Genomic DNA, 22,895 nt, shown 5'->3' on the forward strand with positions numbered 1-22,895 from the left:
CCAGGTGGGAATAAACCACCCAATTTTGCAATCCATTTCCTTTCCTTCATGTTTAATATATTATGCCACCCTGTTTTGAAAGATCTATTGCCTGATATTTTGTCAATGACTGTAAAAGTAAATTTCGCTGTATAATGAATCAGTGAATGTCTATAAAGAGCATTGGTGGCTCTGGCATTCCTAATATCCCCTAGATGTTCTGACATTCGAAATCTAAATTGTCTAGAAGTTTGGCCCACATAGAAAGCTTGACAAGTGCAAGTGGCTAAATGTATAACCTAGTCTGTTCCGCAGTTGGCGAAGCAATTAATGTTGTACACCTGTCCAGTGTTTTTGCTGGTAAAGGTTTTTATTTTGAAAACATGTTTACAGAAAGTGCAATGTCTGCATGGGTAAGAACCAACTAATTTCTCCCCTGTTAATGTTGTTTGATGATAGATGGCATCCTTATGCATGATTCTTTTTATAGTGAGAGAAATGGGAACCCAACGTTTTGCCCCGCCTGTAAGAAAATAGGCATTTGTCCCCCAAAAGGTCATTCAATTGTTAATTGGTCTTCAAAATGTTCCAGTGTTTGTCAATAACATCAACAAGATGTGCTGTGTTTCTACTAAATGTGGTGACCATTCTCAAGGTGTCCTTATTTTCCTTCCTGAGTTGATGTTTATAGTCTAATAAAGGGTTCCTTGATTGGTTTTTGGCCCATTGCATGGCTGAGTTAACATTCTGTTTGCCATATCCCCTAGCTAAAAATCTATTGGCTAAATCATGATGGGATTGTGTAAGATCCTGCTGTGAAGAGCAAATTCTCTTCAAATGCAAAAACTGGGATTTTGGAATGTTCTTCATGGTGTGTTTGGGGTGGAGACTGGAGGCATGTAGCAGGCTGTTGTATTGTGGATATTTTCATTAAACTATGGTTCATAGTGTGTTGTCTGGTTGACGCTGTAAATGAACATCCAAAAAGTGAATCTCATTTTTATGATGACTCACTGTAAATTCAGCCCCCCATTTGTTTCCATTGAGATGTTCGATGAATTCCTCCAAATATTCACTGCCTCCTTTCTATACAAGCCAACAGTCATCCAAAAATAGTCTCCATATGTCTATCTCTGGCAAATACAGATTATGTAGATGTTCATCGTGCGTACAGCTGCAGTCATAACAGATGGGTTCTCCTGCCGTCAGGCGGGTCCTCGGTCGGCCGAATTCCAAAGTCTAGGTCCGGCGTCGGTTGTCGTCGCTTCTTCCCTGAAGTCAGTGCGACAGGGGTATAAAGGAACCAGCCGACGCCATTTTCTTCAGTCTTTCTTGCCACGCGGTGCCCGAAGCAGAAGCAGTTCGCAAGTGCCGGTCGGCCAGCTCCTGAAATTACGAAATTTGGAAACCGAAGTCTTCTTAAAAGCTAAGTACCCGTTAGAAACTTTTCTTGCCTCAGACCGATGTCAGACAAAATTAATAATTGTATTTCTTGTGGGAAGCAAATACCGCATAAGGATTTCCATTCCCTCTGTATACCTTGTTTAGGCCCAGACCACGACGTCTCGGTCTGTCGCTTTTGTGCTACATTCAACAAACGCACTATTAAGCATCGGGCGGTGTTCGCCCAGCATTATTTTGGGAAAGCATTTAACTATACTATGTCGTCGGATACTCCGACTCCGGTTTTGTCTAAAAAACGCAAAGACAAGGACCGACACACGAGGTCCGCGGCCTCTACCAACACCACGCCAAAGCCGACTACACGTGGCCCGGTTCTCAGTGAGGTGCCTACGCAGCCCCTGATTACCGATGACACTTCTTTGACGGTGTGTCCTGTGCCCGAGGTCGTAGGCTCCTCGGCCCACACCCCTACTACAGATACCGAAGCTACTCTTGGCATTGAAACTCAGAATGTGGACAGGTCCACTCAAGGTGTCTTCAGACCTTCCTCTTCTTTCTCCATCAAAGCTTTCACAAAGTCTAAAGCATTCTTGCACCCTAAGAGACCAGCTACACAGGGCCCATCTACAGGCCCCATGCCTAAGAAACAGATGCTTAAAATGGCTGAGGATTTAATTACTCTAATCAGTGGTTCTCAGCCCCCACCAGACAAAAGGCCCAGAGTGGAGGAAGATTCCCCCTCCTCTGACCAGGGCTCCATTATTTCAGAGCACTCTGATGATGAGGAACATTCTTACTCCCCTTTTGAAGACTCTGATGCGGAGGAGTCCATCCCTTCTGTATCCCCCCCCCCTGAGGATTACTCATTTGGGGAAACTTTGCATACTTTAAGGGAACACTTCCACTGGGAAGGCCAGGATTATTCAGATTCCAAGAAAAGGCTCAGGGAATTTCTCTTGTTACCTCAGCATGGGCCTCTGGCTATACCTTCTGCCTTGGACATCCTAGATAATGTTTACTCGGAGGCCTGCCTTAACCCGGACTCTCTACCTCCAGCACCAGTTAAGCCTGACAGGTACTACAGGGTTCCTGACTCGCACCAATTTCTTTACAAAAGCCATGCTGCTGACCCAGAAACCATCTCACAGGGCCCCAGGGGAGTTAAGGCCTCCATTGCCAAAAATCCATTGCCCTCCGAGAGAGATTCCAGATCCTTAGAAAGGTGGGGAAAAAAGGTATATACCTCAGCTACCTTATCCATGAGGGCCTTAAACTGTCAATTTTATATGCTAAAATACCAACAGTTTTTGTTATCACAATTGAAGAGTAAAATGTCACAACCTAAACAACCAGACTTGAAGGAGTTGCAGGATTTGATGCATAATGCAGAACAAGTGGGTAAGCATACCTTACAATGTGGTTTTGATGCTCTAGAGGGCTCATGTAGAGCTGCTGTTACAGGATCAGTCATACGTAGGCATGCCTGGCTCAAGGAACAAGCCTTGCCTGATCATGTCAAAGCTACATTACTAGATGCCCCACTTCAAAAGGATGTACTATTTGGTGCTAATGCTGAGGAGGTATTAAGGAAAATGGAGGAAAAGGCTAAATCAATGCAAACAGTGAAAGAATTTCTACAGGTTCATCCCCCACGTTTTAGTAGAAATTGGCCTTCCAAAAACTGGTCCTTTCCTGCCACAGACAGACCCCAAAGAGGCAGATACAGGCGCCCTAGGGGCAGAGGACAATCCCAAGGATCGTACAGAGGCAAACAATGGCAAGCCCCTACACAAAGAGGTGGTGAGGACAACTCGCAATCTTTCAGAAAGCAAACCCAATGACTTTCACCTTTGCATGCCAACCAGGTTTCAAATGGCAGCCCCCTTAGGAGGAAAGCTGGCATTATTTTCAAAAAATTGGCATGTTGTCACAAAGGACAAATGGATCCTGGACATTATAAACAGAGGCTACAAATTTCATTTTCACACCCTTCCAAAAATGAGAGGCATGCCAAACCTGCCACACAATCAAAGAGCAGAGGCACAAAAACACATTGCAGATCTCATAAACATGAAGGCTATTCAAGAGGTACCTACGCACGAACAAGGTCAAGGTTTTTATTCCAGGCTGTTTCTGGTGCCAAGGAAGGGAAAAGATTGGAGACCTATTTTAGACCTATCCATCCTAAACACATTTCTACTTGTACCAAAATTCAAGATGCTCACTCTACAGCAACTTCTTCCCATGCTGAGCAACGAGTCGTGGCTGGTAACATTGGACCTCAAGGAGGCATACCTGCATGTCCCAATCAGACAAAATTGCAGAAGGTACCTCAGATTTCTTGCAGGTTCAACCCATTATCAATTCCCTGCATTGCCCTTTGGCTTATCTACTGTGCCCAGAGTATTCATGAAATGCCTGGCATCAGTAATTGCCTACTGCAGACTTCAAGGGATACAAATATACCCCTATTTGGACGACTGTCTGATCCAAGCGGACAGCAAGCACATTCTTCTGAAACATCTGGCTTATGTAATAATGTTATTGAAATCTCTGGGATACACAGTCAACAAAAAGAAATCAAGGCTAATACCTTCTCGGAAGATAAATTTCCTGGGTGCCAATTTGGACACAAACACCCAGATGGCCTACCTCACGCCAGAGAAGCAGGGGCAACTAATACAATACTTCAGAACACTAGCAAATTGCACCAGGCTGACTGCAAGGAAAATCCTGCAGGCTCTGGGATTCATGGCATCTTGCATCTTACTAATCCCATGTGCAAAGCTGCACATGAGGAAACTACAATGGTACCTGAAAAACATATGGTCTCAACACAGCCAGAGTTTGGAAACAATAATACCACTAATTCCATGTCTGCAAAAGGAATTTCTGTGGTGGGCTCAAGCATGTCAAACAAACACAGGTCTTCCCTTCAGCAAGCCTCAAGCAAATCAAGTCATCACAACAGATGCCTCAGACTACGCCTGGGGGGCGCACATGACAGATCGGTGCATTCAGGGCAGATGGTCCCAAAAAGAAAAGCACCTTCACATCAATCAAAAAGAAATGCTAGCAGTAATAAATGCTATTATAGCTTTCAAGGACCTTCTACAGCCAGGTCAATTATTGATAAGAACGGACAACACCACAGTTATGTGGTACATAAACAGGGAGGAACACATTCTTACCCCCTATGCAGACTGGCCATGTCACTTTGGAACATGGCCATGGACTTAAAAATGGAACTACAAGCACAGTACTTGCCAGGCAAGAAAAACACTCTGGCAGACAACCTAAGCAGGAATATGACAGATCCACACAAATGGAAATTGCATCCAAACGTTTTTACAGAAATAATCCAAGAATGGGGGAGGCCAGACATAGATCTCTTTGCCTCCCACAAGAATCATCAATTGACAAAATTCTGCTCAAGGATCTTCCATCCAAAGGCCTGGAGAGTGGACGCTCTTTCTTTCAGTTGGACATCAATGATAGTTTATGCCTTCCCTCCTCTTCCTCTGCTGCCCAAAGTTCTATTAAAGACCAAAGCAGACAGACCAAAGATGATTCTCATTGCTCCGGACTGGCCAAGGCAACACTGGTACCCACTCCTGAGGAGCCTGACGCATTCCCCACCATGGACCCTGCCTCTAATGCCTCTTCTTCTGACTCAGCACAGTTTCAAAACTCTTCACAGCCAGCTAAAAATACTCAATCTAGCCGCATGGAAGATTCCTTAGCATCTCAACAGGCCCTACTCTCCAAGGAGGTGCAGAATGTCATTTTGGAGGCCAGAAGGCCATCAACTAGAAAAGCTTACTCCGCAAAATGGAAACGTTTTTGTGTCTGGAATGAGAAAAAGGGGCAGGATCCTGGAAAACTGAATTTACCTCAAATACTACAATATTTGGCTGAACTGCTAAGCAGTGGACTTTCTTTCTCCTCCATCAAAATACATGCCTCAGCCATTTCTGCAGAATACAACACTGATCCACCTTTATTCTCTCACCCTCTCTTAAGGCAGTTCCTCAGAGGGGCTAAGAATTTAAGGCCTCCAAGGAAACAACCAATACCTGCTTGGGATCTTAATTTCATTCTGGAAAAATTGACCTTGCCTCCTTTTGAGCCAGCTGCCTCATCAGATTTGCAATATTTGTCCTGGAAAACAGTTTTCCTTCTGGCTATCACCTCAGCTCGTAAAGTTTCAGAACTACAGGCTCTCATGGCTGTCCAGCCTTTTATCATCTTCCATCAGGACAGAGTTTCCTTACGAACCAACCCGACCTTTATGCCTAAAGTGGTATCCAGGGTAGCTTTAAATCAGGCCATACATTTACCTACTTTTTATCCTAATCCTCAAAACAAAGGGGAGAGATTACTACATTCCCTGGACATCCACAGACAGCTGCGTTATTATTTGGACAGAACAAAGCCTTTCAGAAAATCAGACCAGCTCTTTGTGGCCTATGTAGTAGGAGCTCAAGGGAAGCCAATTTCCAAATAGACAATTTCAAAATGGATAGCCCACTGCATACGCTTTTGGTATTCCTTTCATGGCAAAACTGTTCCTACATGCATTAGAACTCATTCCACCAGGGCCACAGCCACCTCTGCAGCCTTCCTCAGAGGAGTTCCTACCAAGGATATTTTGGAAGCAGCCACTTGGAGTTCTGTGCATACCTTCTCCAAGCACTACAACCTACCATTAAACTCCAAATCTAGAGCAGGCTTTGCCACTGCAGTCTTGCAGGGCATTTTGGCTCCTCCTAGCTCCGACTAGTGCCTGCCACCCCTTTCTTAGCTTTGGGATTCTACCCATCTGTTATGACTGCAGCTGTATGCACGACGAACATAGTACAGTTTTGTACCTACCATAAATGTAGATGTTTGAGTGCTAATACAGCTGCAGTCCAGGTTTCCCTCCCTCCTTCCCCTCTTGGGACAGGCCTATAGGCTAACACATCCTCATACAACCTGATTGGGGTTTTCATTTATGATGTATTTGCTTGCAACTACTGTATTTTGATTATATAGCACCGCATTATCACACAAATTTATTATTGCCTTCCTTCTGGGGGCACCTGACATCTGGGGCAAGAAAAATTGAAGAAAATGGCGTCGGCTGGTCCCTTTATACCCCTGCCGCACTGACGTCAGGGAATAAGCGACGACAACCGACGCCGGACCTAGACTTTGGAATTTGGCCGACCAAGGACCCGCCTGACGGCAGGAGAACCCATCTGTTATGACTGCAGCTGTATTAGCACTCGAACATCTACATTTCTGGTAGGTACAAAACTGTACTTTCATTATATATGATGTGCTCCTCCACATATCCCATATATATAAATCAGCATATATTGGGGCAAAAGATGCGTCCATTGCTGTGCCTTGAATTTGCTAGTAGCACTCATGTTGAAAATAGAAGACGTTTTTAGTAAGGACCTGCTCGGCCATACAAATGAGAAATGTGTTGAAACCTGGACTATAAATATTGGTCTTATTTAGCCAAAATTCTAATGCTGTTAATCCAGCCCAATGTGGAATGCTGGTATAGTGTTTTAACATCCAGGGCACATATCAACCAATGAGGTTCCAATTGAGACTCGGATACAATTTGTAAAAATTTGGTGGTACCCTTTAATCTGGCTCTGACATATGGCAAAAGTGGTTTCAAATACTCTGACAAAAATGCTGACAATGGCTCCGTGAGGGAGCCAGTGCTCGAAACAATAGGCCTGCCTGGTGGCATATTCAAAGATTTGTGAATTTTGGGCAATAGGTAAAGATATTGTTTACCTGGATCATTGACCATTAGTTGTTGTCTGGTTTTAACACTGATAATTCCCTCCTCAACAGCTTTCTGCAAATAATTGTCAATTTCTTTTTTAAAGTTTGGATTGGGGTAGGTGGGCATGTTCATATAATGCTGAGGGTTGGACAGTTGTCTACTTCCCTCAGCCCAGTAATAACTGGAGTCCAAGACTGCCACACCCTTATCTGCTGGTAGAATCGAAATATCAGTGTTGGCCTTAAGATCAATGAGAGCTTTTTGTTCCGCCTTTGTCAATTTATGTCTAATGGTATTTAAGGAGCCTAAATGGTAATGCAAATCTTTAATCACTGCCTGTTGGAAGATGGCAAAATGTTTGTCCATGGGTGACTGAAATTTGATTTGTGGAATCTAAAATCAGTAGATCGCAGCGAATGATCCTGTTGGTCGAAAAACAATTTTAAATTAATGTTTTTGCAAAAAGATAATATATCAGAAACAAAAATGCTTTCATCCACAAAAAAAACAGGGAGAAATCCAAGACCTTTATTCAACAATAATTCCTCTTCAGATGATAAAACATATTTTGAAATGTTATGCACATTTGAGCATTCAATATTTATTTCACTATTGATTGAAAACGATCCTCTATGGTTTTTACTCCTATGTTTGTCACCCCCGTGTCTCCTACCCCTAAAGGGTATTCTGGACCCCGGCCCCTCTTGGAATCACTAATATATGTGGATTCAGTGTCAGTAGTGGAGAATTCCTCCCCCGAGATTGTAGTGTGTGGTCTGCCTTTTTTCAATATGGATTGCGGTCTTTTTTACATATTTGAGTGGTATTTTTTGTTCCATCCGCAAACCTAACACTTCTTTGTGACTCAAACGGCCTACCCCTCTCATAGTCCTCCATATCTCTGGAAAACATATGTAACTTCTTGTCTTTCAAATGATTTTCAAAGGTAGTCAGTTCCTTTGACAGTCTACTAAGATTGTCCTTAAAGTTTGTTTGTTCTTCATGTTTTTTCAATTCCTCACATATTTTTTGAACATCACAAATGTTGACCTCAATTGTTCTTTCATAGTAAGACGCTACAATGTTAACAAAGGACATGGATGCCTGTTGCTGTGCCAGGTTCCAATCCCTTAATAATATATCAGGCTTGCTGACTAATGGCTGTAATTTGGTCCTTAAATCCCTCGGGGTGATATTTTGATTTTGATAAGCTTTAAAAAGCTTTAAATGCCAAATGTTGGTACGTAAAGTTTTTACCTTCTTGCCAAGCTGTATAAATAGCAAATTACAGCCTTCAACTAGATTGATCTGGCTGTTCTCCTTTGAGCCCTCATCCATAGGTTTAATTCCAAATACATGAATATCATCCTTATCTGCACAAAGGCCCTGAAGCAGCTTGTTAAGATCCATGACCATAAGTTGCTAATTTGCTCCAATCACTCTGAAAACCCTGTTAGTCAACTGTGATGTAATAATACCAAACATAGATGCTATATGACATCTCCTGAGCAGACTGTCAAGTGTGCTGGGAAGTAAACCCCTTATACTTAAACTTGATTAATACAATAAACTGTTATATTAACCCCATTTGAGTCACAAAGCAATGTAAAAGTTGGCTGATAGGAAAAAAAGGGGTAAAAAACAATTACCCTGATTGGCCCAAAAGGGCACATGAAGAATCCACCCAGAATAGGCAAGTCAGCAATCCAAAACCAAAAAAACTATTTTGTATTGTGAAATTCATCAGTTGAATGCAGTTATGAATGCCAACCACTGAGAGGGATAAACAAACACCTGTTCTTAGACAAAGATAATATAATGACTATTAACTAATCTGTCCCCTAATAGTAAAAATATTTGCAGGCAAGGAGCCTTCTAACTACATATAAGTACACATTTCTCTATTATAAATATATGATGACCAATATTAATAATGCTCTATCAACACACAGAGTCATTGCCCTAAAGAAAATGAAATATTCATTAACCAAGTGTCAACCTATAATCCACTTGTAATGAAGTGTGCGGAAATCTATGTGTATTAAATTCGTATATAATGTGGAAAGCTCACAATCCCCTAAAGAGCAATGCCTAAACCAATAAGCTGGATAAATAGACCCTATAATAAAAAAGGGATAGTTTTATAATGGTTTCCTGAATTTACTTCTCCTAGTGCTGAATTGGTCAAAAATAATTAGAAAACCATAATTTGCAGTTTCCCCCAATTTATACCATCCATGTTAACATGAGTAGGTCCATCAGCCACTGTGTTTTGAGAAGAGACCCCTCGATGGGAAAGATATTAATTCTCCAGGTCCATCATTGAAGATGACTGTGAAGAAAAATACACCAAAAGGTTAACCACTGGTGTTTATCATATTGATCACTGCTACAGTTACCTCAGCAATATGGCTTATGTCATGACAATGATATAACATGTCGGCCAGTATCTAAGGCTACAGGGCCCTGTCCATGTGCCCAAACTGTTTTGGCAGCTTGAACTGACTAAAAGACATGTTTGGGCACGAAGCCCTTCAGAGTTTTGCTGCTACTGAAGAGTACACTCCTCTGAAGTATTTAAGGATTGATGGTCGACTTGTCTGTTCTTTTGCTGGGCAGATGAGTTCCCTTTGGGGGAAAAAAACTTCCATTCATGTTTTTTGTTTATTATTAATACTTCAAGAAAGTAATTTTAAAGCTAAGAGTTTGTGTTTTAACAGACTGCCATGAGACTGTACTGTACTTTTGAAAATAGGAGAGCTCTTTTTTTCCTGTCAGTTTAAAAAAAGTTGCTGATAAACATTTTTTCTATGGAGAAATTGTTTATTTTATTTTGTGGGGCTAGCAAAATGTTTTAAAGTACTTTAAAGTGCTTTTTACTATGTTTTTGAAAAAAGTAACTTTAAAAGACTTCGTTTTTACCAGTATTTGCTGCTTGTTTTTCCTGGGGTGAAGGCACCATTTTCAGCTTGACCATGAAACAATCTTTTGGCCCCATGGTTGGTCCTTCTTCCAGCAAAAAAAGAAAGTTAGGTAAATAGCCTAGGTCATCACAGCTGCCTAGTAATTTGCCTCCGCTGCAGGTGGGTGACTCTGCTTTGGTCATTAGTTGTACCTTAGATCATTCATCTTAGCCCATATCCCTTTGGTGTAGCACCTACAGCCCCTGTGGACCAGGGGTTAGCCATGTCCTGTGAGGGAGAGATGCTCTTGTTGGTCCGGGAAGAGGGAACATGGAAGGCTTCCCCGTTTTATCAGAATGTTGTGCCCATCCCTGGAGAAGCTGGTGCTACCATTAAGAACACTGTTGGTCCCATGTTATTCTGTTAAAAAGAAACAGAAAACAGCATGTATCTACTCCTCCTAAGATTTCCTTTAGACAAGTGTAGTTTACTGGATCTGTATCAGGTTTTAATTCAGGCTGTTAATCCTTATACAGCACTTTCTGGTAAAATAGAGAGAGAGAGACCTCCTTTCCTGAACAGATTCAAGGTTCTGAATCTAGAGAGAAGGATGAAGGGACAGATGCAGAGTTTTCTCCTCTGATTTCTGATTCAGACTCTGAGGACAGCTCAGTTTCTGACTTTCCTTGTAAAGGGGGGGGGGGGGTCCTCTTTCGCGAGGACTGTTTTTAGAAAGTGTCTGTTTTCAGTGTGGGAACACTGAGGTTTCTCAGTCCCTCAAAAAAAATATGAACTATTACAAAATAAATTTCCATTGTTTAACTGTTTTAACTTGTATGCAAAAATCTAGTTGATACTATTAAGAAAGAAATGCTGTTTGACTGTATACGCTGCTTGAGCTGTAGCAAGTACTGTATCTTTAAACGTTTAAAAGTTCTTCCATGCAGTGGGTGACATAATTGTACCACCTGACTGGTTTTAACTTTAAAATTTTTTTGTTTGGTTTATGTCTGTTTGACCTGAAGAAACATTTTTGGGAAAGCATTTTAGCTTGTCATTAAAACCTTTTTTTTTTTTTTTTTGCCAAAGCATTGTTTCATCACTCTACTTACTGTGTTTGCACATAAGCTGTAGTTGTTTTAGACAGAAAACAAAAGGGTCCTGTCTGTGAGTCTAAAAGGTAGTCCTTCTACTGCCAGGTGATTTGTCCATCACACCCACAGACAAGCAATGGGAGGAGCTCTGAGCTTTGGTAGACTGCCAGAGGATGAGTAGCAGCACACTACTACCAATATGCCATTAAGACAGTGTGATATATGAATATCTCTTCTTACCGGTAAGTAGGATTTATGGAACTGTACTTTTTCTTACCTTAGCCAAGACATTGTTACACACCATCAATCCTGGTAGACAGAATTTAGTACTTAGAAATGTTCCTAAGGAACTCCGATGATTCTAACACAGACTGAGATGGGGATTTGTCTACTGCAGATTTTCAAGCTCAAAATTCTGATGCTGAGAAAACCTGGTCTTCACAGTCTTTTGAATTCTCTCTAGATTATTGGCACTGTTGAAGTGTCATCCTGACCACATATGAAAAAAAAGAGAGAAGGTCGTGAATGGATTGTAAGAGTGAATTAGGTGCAAATGGATTATACCTCTTGAACTGAGGGGATATTATACGTTGCAAGTGGATATGTTTCATTCTATGCCTAGATGTATGCAATGTTGCTTGTAACAGCCTTGATTCACAGCCTTCAGTCCCCAAAAAGGCACATACATTTTACAAAATTTTTCAAAACAAGCACTTTTTTTCTCATCTTGGGTCTGACCCTGCAACAGTTTCCACATTTACACCAGAAGTAGCAGGCTCCTGGTATTATCTAATCCTTTCCCTGTGGACAAGGATTTGAACATATTGAACAAGTTTAGTAAGAGAATTTTTTCTCCTCTAGTTTTGCATATGGAATTCTTAGCTATCAGACCTATACGTGGAAGTTTGTGGGTTTTTTTTTTTAAAGACACTTTGAGAGATCTAGCTACCACTCTTCTTCTTGAAGGTAGTGCCTGTCTCAATACTATAGATACTTTTAGAAATGTTGGAAACAAAACATGCCTTAAGGCATGTGCATGATTGTGTAGATACTGTGCCTAGGGCCTCGGCCTCTGCTCTTGTTTTGAGGAGATATGCCTGGGTATGTAACCAGACATTTTGTGGTTGGGTAAAGTCTGAGATTTTGAATTCACCTTTCAATAAGGTGGTTTTATTGGGTTCCTATTACCAGATTGAAAGACCATAATCACAAATATGAAAAGAGCGGCACGGATTGCCAGAAAGATGGAAACGCCGAATGACCAAAATAGCAAAAATTGCAATGCCGAAGTGTAATGGTTGGCCCGTCTGCGGTATAGCTCCGTAAGGTAGGTGTGCGATAGATAGGACTTTAGGGTTAGGATGTGGGTTAAAGTAAGTGAAAAGTTATGTAATGTATGTAAGATATAGTGTAGTGTTAGAAGTAGGGATTTATTTAACTGTATGCATGTGTATTATTTATTTTTTCTGGATGTATGTCTGTAGGCGAAGTGTGCGGTAGTTACAGACCTTAGGGTTAGGGAGGGGTTAAGGATAGTGCATAGATAGTTGTGTATCATAGATAAACTTACTAAACTGGGCATTAATCCCTATGTCACCTAATGGGTTGCTAACTGGCTTACTGAAAGAACCCACACTGTAAAAGTAGCCGACTCCAAATCCAGCTCCAGACAAATGGAGTACCTCAGGGTTCAGTCTTGGGACCGCTCTTGTTTGGCATCTACTTCTCTGAAGTACAGGCCAACACTAAGGGACTCTGGCTAACAAAGTTCACAGATGACTGCAAACTGGGAGCCATTATTGAATCCCCAAATGATGTGGATACTCTACAAAAGGGCCTTACAGAAACAGATGCTTGGTGCCAGAGCCATGGGCTCAAGCTCAATGCCAAGAAATGTATAGTTATCCCCTTTGGGAAAAAACATGTATCTGTGAATTACCATATAGGTGGCAGTACACTAAACACCGAAAGTGTGATAAGAGACTTAGGGACACAGGTGGACAGTGGTCTCACCTTCGATAACCACATTGCCACAACAGTCAGGAAATCCTTCTATGTGGCACACCTCATCACTAAGGGCTTTTCATCCAGAAAAAAGGAGGTCATTGTCCCACTGTACTCATCCCTCAATAGACCCATTATAGAATACAACGCCCCGTTTGGTATGTACCTCTCAAGACATCTGCAACAGCTGGAAAGGCCGCAGAAATACCTCACTAAAAGAATCACAGGCCTAAATCAGATGCCCTATGCTGACTGCCTTAAAAAACTCCAGCTATACTCTGTCGCATATCGTCTACTCAGAGGCGATCTCTGCTTAACATACAAGGCCATGTCAAACCCAGAGCTGTTGGACATGCTACACTTAAAGAAATCCCAATCACTCAGAGCCACACGCTCCAGGGATCTAAACCTTGTCATCACAATAAACAAAACATGCTGGAGGGAAAGGTTCCTGACCCAGAGACTCCCCAGACTCTGGAATAGATTGCCCATACATGTCAAGCAGAGTGCCTCTCTGGCCTTCTTCAAAAGGTACCTTGATGATTGGATGGGAGAAAGGAAATTCACCCCGGGGATCACGTCAGTTGCCCTGCTAGACAGGGTTCCAGGGAAGTAAATAGTGTGGGAAGAAATAGCCAGGGAATTGTTATGGCTAGGCTTGTATAGGCCCTAGGGCTGATAGCCTAGTACCAACCTATGAACCTATGTGGGGTTTAGTGTAGTGTTGGAAGTAGGGTTTTGTTAAATGTATTATGTGTATTATTTTTTTTTTTGGGTGTATGTCTGTAGGGGACGTGTGTGGTAGTTACGGACCTTAGGGTTAGGGAAGGGTTAAAGATGGCGCATAGTTAGTTGTGTATGTGGGGTTTAGTGTTGTGTTAGAAGTAGGGTTTTGGTGCTTTACTTTAGGTTAGAAGTAGGGTTTAGTTAGTGTATGTATGTATGTGGTTTATTTATTTTGTTTGGGTAGGTAATATGTAGCGGGTGGTGGGGTTGACCGTCTGTGACAGTTCGTATTTTATTTTTCGCTGTTTAGTGCATTCGGGATTTTTGCGATTTGCGTTATAGGTGTCGATGTTTAGGTATTTGCATAAAGGATTTTTCGATTTGGTAATACAGACCCGTTTTATTTGGTTCATCTGCTAGTCAGCTCCTCAAACAGTTTGACGAGAGAGTGAAATTAATTCAGGAAGTTTCTAAGTCTTTTTTCAGCCCCCCCCCCCCCTTACAAAATATCCTAGATCCTTTTCCTTGTCTAAGAAACAAAACAATCACTCCCTGCCTTCTGAAGCTTAAACAGGGGATGGCCAGAGGGGAACAATAAGATGCAAGGAACCTTTCCTAAAAAGGGACAGCCCACAACTTCAGAATGATTATACCAGCACCCCCAAAACCCCACCCTTCCTACCCCAAGCTCTCAAAGCTGTGTACATTTTCCTTTAGCAGCAGGTTGTGACAAACACACAGGTGTTAGAGGTAGTTCAGGAGGGATACAGTTTATATTTGTTTACTGTTTGCAGGCACAGCCCAGATGAATAGGATCTCTTAAGAAGTTAGCAAAACATATTTACAGATAGAAGGATATGCTAAAAACATAAATAACAATACAATGTGAAAACATGGGTGGAAGAATGGAATTCTGCTTAGAGTTTTATGGATGAGATGTCGCCGTAATGACTGAGATGGCTTATGCTACAAGGATAGCAGCATTTCATTATATAGAGAGTTATGAAGACATTAGAAGAGACAAGAAAGAATAGTGGAAGAAAAGGATACCATAGGGAGAGGAAAAAGGTGAGTCAGGCATGGATAGGGAAGAAGAGTAGAAAGAAGTGTTAGAGAGCTGCAAAGAGAAGAGGCAAGTAGGATGAATGAGAGGCAGTAAGTAAGGGGATGACAAGATGAGATGAAGGGTGAAATAAGGATAAAGTGGTGTGTGAGAGTGCTGCAGGCTTCGTGTAACGTGACCTGCGTGAGTGCATCTGCACTTTGTTTAAGTGAAGAGGTGCTCCTTGTGCTGTTTGAAGTCTGAGTACTTTTGGATATTGCAGATTGACACAGGAATGGAGTCCCATAGTATAGGTGCTAGGATGGAGAATGTATTATCAGTGCAGTAAAGTTCAGTTTTTGGAGTTAATAGAGTGGATTGAGATTAAGTGATAACCCTGAGATTATATATGGGGGTTTTGGTGAAAAGTTGATACTGAATTGACAGTTAGCATTGGGCTACAAATTCCTCCTTTCAGGGGAGTTCCTCTCCCCCCCTGTTAACCAAACATACTTTTTTTCTCAGGTTCTTCAGCAATTACACACACTCTAGGAGTCATAGAACCAGTGCCTTTAATTCAATGAGGCAAAGGCTTTTATCGCAGAATGTTCCTGGTACCAGAGAGCCATCTTAGACACCTGTTCTAGACCTTTCTTTCCTAAATCTATGTGAAAGTACCAAACTTCAAGATGTTGACCTGTCTGAGTCTGTTACCTCGCATTCCTCATGTAAGCAATGGATCTAAAAGATGCATGCCATCACATTCCCATAGCGAAAGGCTTCAGAAAATTTCTCAGACTTGCTGTCATTGAGTCTCACAATCAGTTCTCTGTATAACTCTTTGTATTATGTACTGTTCCAAGGTGTTTACAAAATGTCTAGCTCCTGTGTTATCTCATTGCCGACTGAATTGCATTCACACTTTTCCTTCTTTAGATAAGTTATCTTTGCAGTCTTTTCCTAGGTGTCGAGTCATTACTGTTGCTTTCATCTCTTTTGACCGGTCTGGAATTCCATTTAAGTATTCAGAAATCCTCCTTGACCCCGTCACACAAGGTTCTCTTTCTCGGATGTCTTGTAGACACCCTGCAGAAAAAAAGGCTTTTTTGATGCAGGAGAAGTTGGATTTTTATCTGGAAATATTTCTGGGCTTCTCATCTCTCTCAGACTTCAGCCACAGACCATCTCTGGATCTTGGGGTTCATAGTATCCGTGATACTTATGATTCCTCCCACCAGCTTACATATGAGAAAGATTCAATGGTTTAAAAAAAAACATAGACGCCTATACTGTGCATCTCTGAAATACCCCCTTTAAATTGGTTAATCCCAAAGTACCTTGTTCTATTGGAGGGATCAACTTATCCCACTTGACTCTTGCCCTCTTTCTGTCCCAGAAAAATTCCTTAAGCTTTTTATTAATTGCTATCACAACTTCTCCTTTGGTTGATAAAAGTACGCTAGACCTGTGTATAAAACTAACAGTACTAAAACATTTTAACTGCTTGTATCTTGCTATCCATGTCCATAAAACAGAGCTTCCAATTTCTCAGTTTTCGTATTATCTTTTGTTTAGTCTCTTCTCACAAATCCTTAACTGCCATAACAGAATCCTTTTAATCCATACTCCTAAGTACTTCATGTTATCATGTCCCCATAAATATGGGCATTGCTTAACCCATTCATGTGTGGATACATAGTTTACAGCTGTTGCCTTTGTTTTATCATATTTTAATTTTGTATCCCAAAAAAATTGTAACAGTTTCAGAATGTTCTACGACACATGAGAATGTCCTTTTCTAGTTTATTCCCATATAAAATAATATCCTCTGCAAATAGTCAATTTTTCCTGATTACAATACCAATTGTATACTTGAATTTCATTTCCAGTGGTTCTAAATGTGATGCAAATAGCAAGGGGGAGAGAGAGAACACCTCTGCCTAGATCCTGTATTCAAACAGAAGTTATCAGAGAGTTAGCCCCCCATTTTAATTTTCATCTCTGATCCCTCATATATCCTTCTAACTAACCTTATCATTGTGTTAGGGAATGCAAATACTTCCACTGCTCTGCTCATAAATTTCCAGTTTATTCTGTTGACTGCTTTTTCTGCATCAAGACCCACCAGTGATGGTATTTTCTTAGCTTCTGCTTCCCTCTGGATCATCATTGTTCTATTAATGTTATCAAATGATTGCTGCCCTCCACAAAACCACATTGATCTATATCTGTCAATTTTGGCATTATCTTTACCATTCCTTTAGTCATTATAGACATAAGCATTTTATAAGAATGGTTTAGAATTGAAATGGGCCTGTATGAAGCTGAATATGATGGGTCTTTACCATCTTTAGGTATTATAACCACCACAGCTTTGTTACAAAATGTTGGCACTTCTTTTAAACTACCTTCTAGATCTTTATCACTTTCTTCCCTCCTAGCTTCCAAACTTTCACAGGAGTACCATCTATTCATGAAGACTTTGGTGTAGATTGGTACACCATTTTATCTCCTCTGCTTTCAACTGTTAAAATTGAGCCTCATTTGCCTCTAACCTTGGCATATTTATTTCTTACATAAACATTTCCATTTCTACTTTTTTCTTTATTTCCACATTTCTCAGCTTTATACAGATTTTCATAAAATTTTCCAGAATATTGCTAGTACCGCTACAGGATCTCTGGTTATTTTCCTTGTTATAGGCTTCCTAAGCTTGACAACTATCCTTTCTACTTTCTCTTGCCTGAGCAATTGTGCTAAAAGCTTTTGTGCTCTGGAGTTATCATCAAAACACAGTTGCTTAAGAGCAGTCTTTCTAAACTCATACATATTATCCAGGTAGCCCCTTATTTTCTCTTTAGTACTCTGCAGTTGTGCCTCTTCTTGTTCTATGAGATTCTCCTTGTTTTGCAATGGTTTAACCTTTGTCAGTCCCTTTATCTTGTTACTTTTTAAACATACATATTTTTCTTATTTCTTCCCTGTTTTTAAATTCAACTTTTCATTTTACCTGTGTGGCATGTGACCTGTTGAATGATGAACTGACTCACTAAGAGGACCCAGTCTGTCAGTACAGCAAGTAAACTTGTCAAAAAGGGTTATTAGTTCCAGTACTGTGTTAGTTCAGTGCTTATTTCTTAGATGTCAAAGCTAATTTTACAGCACTGTGATTGACGAAGTTTGCAGTTTATTGCGAACTTGGAACCATCATCAACTCCCCAGTGGACTGCTAGATCCTCTAGGGTGGCCTAATATGTACAGACCAATGGGATCAGGACCAATGTCAAGAAATGTAAATGACACCTCCTCTCTGAAGTGATACAGTTGTTAGGGACCTAGGTCCACTCTCAAAGAATTACTCTTCTCTGCAAGCATGCCGCCCCACTTTCTCTTATGGAAAAGGTGAGTAAAATTCCCTCATAATCTTCTTCTTTTTTCGGCTTTTCCCGGTTAGGGGTCGCCACAGCGGATCACCTGTCTACTCATGATTGGCAGTAGAGGCTTTACAGTGTGGAGTTGCCAGCCCGGCGCCCAACCTTCCACAGAAGGCACACACATGCACACACTCACCTAGGGCCAATTTAGAGTGTCCAATCCACCTATAGCATGTCTTTGGGATGTAGGAGGAAACCGGAGCACCCGGAGGAAATCCACGCGACCACAGGGAGGACATGCAGACTTTGCACAGAAGGCACCCCAGCTGAGGATCGAACCGGAGAACCTCTTGCTGTGAGGGTAATAATTAGTGGAATTTGTGATGTGTAGGCTACAAATTATATATCCATTCAACATCGTAATATGAGCCTGTGAACTAAATGGTCTTTTGGTATAGAGTGACTTGATTAAGCATGCCTAACCCCTGTTGCTTCACCTGTGTTTTGCCCATTGAAATGCATGTGGTATGATATTTAATATAAATTTAGTATTATTTGAATGCAGAACACCCCAGATTATGAATTATATTTGTTATATAAAGTGCTTAAGTCAGTAGAAGACTGCCCCATATCAAATAGCCTCAAATGGGACAAAATGAACCATTAGCAGTTTTTAGTGCATATATTTGTGTATGGCAACTTCCTATGGAGAAGTTATTTCTTATTTTATAAAAAAATATTAAATGTATCGAAATCAATGAATTACATATTTTAGTGACTGTAGATACTGAGTTACTATATACAGGGATACCAGATAATGAAGGCATGGAGGGCTGTCATCAGTTTCATAAGATGCAGTAATAGGATCAGAGATGCAGAAATCCACAGTTTTGTCTGGGAGTTTTGATTTGGTTTTAAACAATAATATTTTATTTAATGGAAGCATCGTTAAGTATTAGATGGTGTAGCATTGGGGGCACAGTGATTGTCAACTGTGCTTTATATATTCTTGTACAATATATAATTTAAAAAATTTGAATTTCACTAATTTTGAGGTTTTGCTGTATCTTAACATACTGAATTAAACTCCAACTAAAAATAGAAACTCTTGGAGGGAAAAACATACAACAGTGTTTTTGTAGGGGGCAATCCCCCACCCCGCACTGCCGCCACTTTAGTATATTAACTCCAAGATTGTACACTAGTGTGGGGAAAAAGGCATACTCCCGTGATGCTTTGTGTGCGATCTCACACACAATACCCACAGTGCTGCAAACCGAAAGCAATGTAATTAGATCTAATGAAAGATTAACTTGCACTGCTTTTATCAAAAAACATAGACATAGTCAAACAACTGCATACATTGATGTACCAAACCATTGATGTAGTGCAGTAAATACAATATTTGTCCATGTGCATCTCAGACACATGAATGAAACCATACACGTGTGTACGTGTGTGTGTGTGTGTGTGTGTGTGTGTGTGTGTGTGTGTGTGTGTGTGTGTGCGCCCGCGAGCATACACACACTTGAATGGGAAAATTAGTTTGTGTCTTATCTGACTGAACAAATATTAAGTTGTTTGTATGTTTTAACACTATTGTATGGCAAAAATGAAGTTACATTAGAGACTTTCTTGATGCATGTAAATCAGTGCATTGAGTTTTTGAATTTTTATTTTGATTGTAGTTTAGTAGTGATTTTTTTTTTTAGATGTGACAGTTTTTAAAGATGAGAGTAATGAAATTAAGAGTGCATGGGAAGGATATGAGTAATAACTGCTTACACTGTAGAAGAATGCGCCCATCTTATTTAAAGAAAATATTGTCAAAGGGCAGGTTATGCAAGTACTTGTAGATTGATAGTATCGGAATAATTGATTAAGTAACCCTGCCTATGCATAAATTTAAAGAGAGGCAGTATCCACAGCACACCTAGTCAGCTGTAAAAGATTATGCATAGGAACAATTTGTTTAGATCTGTAATGGGTAGTGATAGAATAGAATAAAATCACATGACTGTAATAATAGATGAACAGTTAAGAATGTTTGTGTTTCCATAAACGGTTATACAGTTGACACTTCTCTGTTACTTGTGGTTTGTTTTATAGAATTTTAGTAAATAATGAATTGATAGTAAAGAGTGTGAGTGAAAAGCCTTATTTTGTGAATAAAAGATGAGGGCTGAATTCATTGGAAGTTCTTCTATTAGAGTTGCTTCGTGCAACTAATGACATTTTGACATTCATTTTTATGTCATTAACATGAAATGTGTATACCTCGGCGTATTACTGTTTTGTTTGTGTTTGCAGATAGATACAAGTCTATTCCTTCAGCTTCACGAAAGTTGCAGTTTTTGGATTTGCAGAAAGAGTTGATTGATGATTTCAGGATCAGGCTAACACAAGTTATGAAGGAAGAGACTCGAACACCATTAAGCTCCCGCTATTGTGCTATCCTTAATGCTGTTAACTACATAGCAGCAGTACTGGCAGACTGGGCAGATAATGTTGTAAGTAGTGTTTAAAGCCTCATTTATATATAGGACTTATTGCAAATTAATGTTTTCTCAGAAATTCTTTTAAAAAATTGCAGTGATTAATGCAATACCAGGAGATCTTTGCATATGATTATGTTAACATACAGCATGCCAGTGAGACTTGAAGCTCTGCTAGATCTGCTAAAGCAACCTCTCTTATCCTTCAGTTACTGAACATGGAAATTATGAGTACTCTATCTGCTAAAATAACAGATTTAACAATAAAGTAACTGTAGTGGTTCCCACCAGCACTTCAATTTTCTTTTGGCCTCGCCCCTTATATGCAACCATTATTACTTGTAATTCTGAGAGAAACATGAGAAAAAAAATTGTAAAGCTGTTTCTGTTGTCTTGCCCCTGTATACAAGGACTTTCTGATAGATTTTTTGCACATTTGTAGAAAATTAAAAAAAAATCCTGCATTTGTATATTTGATTACCTTTCTGTGAAGAACAGTAAAATCTTTTTCCTTTAGCCTGGACAGTGAACCATCTGATACCCTTGTTCTCATACAACTGCACTTCAACTGTTGAAAGGGATATTCTCCTTAAATTAGGTCTTTTCAGTACCACTGCCAATCACCAAACGTTCAAGAGCAAATAAAGCTCAACTTCTGATTCCATCAGTATGGAATGTGGCATGACTTAATGTAATATTTTATAATTTTATAATGAAGCGGAGTCATGTTTCATGTTACTGGGTACATCCTTTTCATAAGCAGCTGTTGGATTTTTTTTTTTTTTGCTTTTTCTTCTGCATGCTTGCCAGACATTAAATTTGTTCCCCACCACACCATATACCTATTTGTTGTTTCCCATAATAGGGCAGTGCCATGGGCAGTCTATCATCCAGGCAGCCAGTGCACAGTTTTTTGTTTCACCTTGCTGTTTTCTTTGATTGTTCTTGTAATTGCCAAGGGGTGCATGCCTTGGCCTTTTGCAAGTGCATATCATCTGCATCAAGAAGTGGCATAAAGTACAGTTATGTACACTTACCATAAATGTAGATGATCGAGTGTATTCACTGTTGCAGTCATTTCATTTGGGTAATCTGCTGGCAGGTTGCCCACAGTCGGCCTGAATAACAAAGTCTTGGGTCCTGCGTCGGTTGCTGTCTCCTCTTCCATGACGTCAGGTCGTCAGGGGTATAAAACATGCAGCCGACGCCATTTGAATCAGTTTTTCTTGCCCCAGATGTCAGATGCCCCCCAAATGGGGAGCAGAAATATATAAATATATATATATGCATGTAATTTAGAACACAAAAAGTTTACCTTCAACTAAAACCAAATACACCAAAAAGGCTTTTGAGCATAGTGAAGGAAAGAAGAGGTATAATAATAGAGAAGAAAGGGGGCTGGTGGGTGGGTAACCCGGACTGCAACAGTGAATACACTCGAACATCCACATTTATGGTAAGGGTACACAACTGTACTATGTTCTTCATGTTTCACTGTTACAGTTATTACATTTGGGTAGAATCCCAAGGCTCTGGATAGGAGGATGGAATTATACAGCATTAGGAGCGGCTATAAGGCCCTGCAGGACAGCAGTGGCAAAGCCTGCCCTGGATTTAGAAAAAAGAGGTAAATGGTAATGTTTTGTGAACGTATGAACTGAGCTCCAAGTAGCAGCTTCTAGAATGTCTCTGGTAGGAACTCCTCTGAGAAAATCTGCAGAAGTAGATGCAGACTTGGTGGAATGGGATCTGATCCCCATGGGGACAGGTTTACCATGGCTGCATGTAGCAGAAACGAATACAATGGCTTATCCATTTTGAAACAGTCTGCTTTGAGATAGCCTTCCCCTCTGCCCCTGCAGCAAATGCCACCAGTAGTTGCTCAGACTTTCTTTGAGATTTTGTCCTGTTTAAGTATAATCTTAGTTGTCTTTGTACATCCAGTGAATGCAGAATTTGCCCTCCCTTGTTCTGCGGATTTGGGAAAAAAGTTGGCAGATGACTGGTCTGGTTAAGAGCCACACTGGATACCACCTTAGGCATAAAAGAAGGATTGGTCTTGTGGGCCACCCTGTCCGGA

At 40.6% G+C, this 22,895-nt stretch overlaps 1 protein-coding gene across 2 annotated transcripts in view; it reads left to right on the forward strand.

Annotated features, from left to right (window-relative positions):
* RINT1 (RAD50 interactor 1) overlaps nucleotides 1-22,895 on the forward strand; it is a 625,783-nt gene that overhangs the window by 343,875 nt on the left and 259,013 nt on the right. For both annotated transcript variants that reach the window (XM_044088530.1, XM_044088531.1), the window contains one exon: nucleotides 20,631-20,830. In XM_044088530.1, coding sequence (XP_043944465.1) covers nucleotides 20,631-20,830 — 200 coding nt within the window. The remainder of the gene's footprint in view (nucleotides 1-20,630; nucleotides 20,831-22,895) is intronic.

This window comes from Protopterus annectens, chromosome 11.part0, assembly GCF_019279795.1.
Source record: "Protopterus annectens isolate FY-2018-M chromosome 11.part0, PAN1.0, whole genome shotgun sequence".
NCBI classification, from domain to species: Eukaryota; Metazoa; Chordata; order Ceratodontiformes; family Protopteridae; genus Protopterus; species Protopterus annectens.